This window comes from Camelina sativa, chromosome 17, assembly GCF_000633955.1.
Source record: "Camelina sativa cultivar DH55 chromosome 17, Cs, whole genome shotgun sequence".
Lineage (NCBI taxonomy): Eukaryota > Viridiplantae > Streptophyta > Magnoliopsida > Brassicales > Brassicaceae > Camelina > Camelina sativa.
In genome coordinates, this window is record NC_025701.1 from 3,931,012 (window position 1) to 3,933,509 (window position 2,498).

A 2,498-nucleotide genomic window follows, 5' to 3' on the forward strand; every position below is an offset into this window, starting at 1 on the left:
ATCTTGAGATCAACTCTGACATCTTCACGGTCACGCCAAACTCCAGAAGATAGGAGATCAGAGCGTTGTTCTGGTGCCTGCAATAAGCTACCACGTTCCCTTGCACAAGCCCTGATCCATTACTCGACTTCAGTTATCATACCACAACAAACGCTCAAAGAAATAGCAGTTAGCAGTAGCATACTCAGCAAGAAGTCACCCTGCAATTTCTTGGTGTTTGGTCTAGGCCATGACAGCCTCATGTGGAGCTCTCTCAACTATGGAGGCCGGACGGTATTTCTTGAAGAAGATGAAGCATGGATAAAACAGATCAAGAGACGGTTTCCAATGCTGGAATCGTACCATGTAACATACGACAGTAAAGTCAATCAAGCCGATAATCTCATAGAAGTTGGGAAAGGACCTGAATGCACAGCCATTGGAGACCCACGGTACTCAATGTGTCAACTAGCACTCAAGGGTTTGCCTGCAGATATCTATGAGACTAGTTGGGATCTAATCATGGTTGACGCACCGACTGGCTACTACGATGAGGCTCCTGGGAGAATGACAGCAATTTACACAGCGGGAATGATGGCGAGGAACAGGAAACAGGGAGGAGAGACCGATGTGTTCGTGCATGATGTGAACAGGGAAATAGAAAACAAGTTCTCTAAGGCTTTCTTGTGCGAAGGGTACATGAAGAAACAGGAAGGGAGACTAAGGCATTTTGTTATCCCTAGCTACAGAGTTGGATCGCAGTCAGAATCAGATAGACTCTTTTGTCCATAGTGAATACATGTTAACTTAGATCTCCTCTGTTTATCCCAATCTGTAACTTTCTCGTCCTTGTTGTTCTACTTGTTCACTATCAGTATTAAAGAGCCTAGACAATTAAGCTATAGCAAGAAACTAGACTTTCTTAATGCTTAAAATCAAGTTTCTTGTAAATGAGCATTGGCAACTTTGTTTTGGTCCAGTAAAGCTTTACTAGTAAAAGAAATCTAGAAAAAGCTGATCAGGAGAAAAAAGTAGCACATATGAGCAATATTGTTGTATCGATAAGAAAGAACAGTCTTACCACACAATACCAGAAATAAAAGACAAAAACTCAGCAAAGAAGTCAACAAACTTAACTATTAAGTCTAACTCATAATAAAATACCAAAATCTCTGCAAACTCCCAATCCTTCAACCTCTTGGCTTGTAGTTGAAACTTCTCCCACACTTGTAGGCTGGAGGGCAGACACTAGGTGCTGAAACAGTTAAGAGTTCGTTCAGTTTAGTTGACCAGAAACAAAAAAGTATCCATGCTGCTTCTATTAGGAAGCAATTGTAATGAAATAACTAGCTTTTACCTGGTCACAAAGATAGCGGTTGGACTGCCTGGAGATGGTGGATTCTGCGTCAGCAGTGAAGCATGTGGACCAGCTTTTGAAACATCGTCAGGGTTACTTGCAGAATATATTTCAACCTCTTCAAGACCAAGTTGTCGCTTGATCAAGTCCATGTTACTCCGAAGGACGTCAAGCTCTGCAAAAGGCAACCTCAAATTTAGAGCCTGAGTGCCAATAGATATTGCCTCGTCCTTCTTGAATTTAAGGAAAGGCATGCAAAGCTTCTGGATTTGTTTGAAGTTATCTGCTTGTCCCTCCTTCTTCAATATCTCCCTTAGTTCTGCAAGTATCTCTGCATCTGGGGCAAAACGACGGGTTTGTTGGTCAAATTTGCTTTGCAGAATCTCGAGGCAGTGAGCTCTCCATCCATCAAATTGCTCATTCACATATACTAGGCCTCTTAACTTCCCCTCTGGCACTGCAGTTACTTGAGCACCTTTCTTACCAGCCTTCTTGGAACCTAAGAGTTGTTTTTGTAGAAGCTTTCGCATTAACACAATAGAATCTTGCAAATATTTGTTTGCACTCTTGAGCACCAAATCTGGCTCAGCTGATGTTGGCCAGCCTGCTGATACCACAGAACCTTCCTTCTTCAAAAGTTTCCTCCAAACATATTCTGCAAACTGGGGACAGACTGGTTCAATGAGGCGTGTCTGCACATCCATAAAGGTCAGTACCAAGTCATGGTTCATGCCGCCATGTCCACAAGAGAGTCTATACTCATCTCGAGCAGCTTGTAAGTCGTAAAACCCATTTTTAAGTGCCTCCCTAAACATACAATCTTTGTATGCCTTTTCAGTCAATCTGATAGCAATGTTCATGTCGTTTTCAAACACTTTATCAGCATATGTAGATGGAGGGCCTGTTCTTAAAGAGGATTCAGCAGCCAGAACTTCTTCCATCCATGTGAGCTCTTTTGTCAGCCGTAAAATTGCAGCATTTGCAGTTTCAAACACAAAATTTGCATCGTCGACACCATCACCAGCATCAGCCAAAGAAAATCTTGTGGCAGTGGCAGAGAATTCTTCAATAGCCTGGCGCAGGGTTCTGAAATTTCCAGTTGACTTTGACATCTTTTCAGAATTCAACATGATGTGACCATTACATCTGATGCCACGTGGCC

The 2,498-nt window shown here is 42.5% G+C and overlaps 2 protein-coding genes across 2 annotated transcripts in view; one reads left to right on the forward strand and one right to left on the reverse strand.

The window, feature by feature from the left end:
- LOC104755159 (glucuronoxylan 4-O-methyltransferase 1-like) overlaps positions 1-930 on the forward strand; it is a 1,895-nt gene extending 965 nt beyond the window's left edge. Inside the window, exon 2 of the mRNA XM_019238832.1 lies at positions 3-930. Within this exon, the coding sequence (XP_019094377.1) occupies positions 3-771 (769 nt within the window). The 3' untranslated portion in view covers positions 772-930. The remainder of the gene's footprint in view (positions 1-2) is intronic.
- On the reverse strand, positions 1,002-2,492 carry LOC104755160 (leucine--tRNA ligase, cytoplasmic-like). Its single transcript, XM_010477501.2, has 2 exons — positions 1,337-2,492; positions 1,002-1,234 (listed from the first exon to the last, which is right to left on the reverse strand). Exons 1-2 carry the CDS (start codon positions 2,464-2,466, stop codon positions 1,228-1,230), a joined length of 1,137 nt encoding a protein of 378 aa, XP_010475803.1. The 5' UTR covers positions 2,467-2,492; the 3' UTR covers positions 1,002-1,227.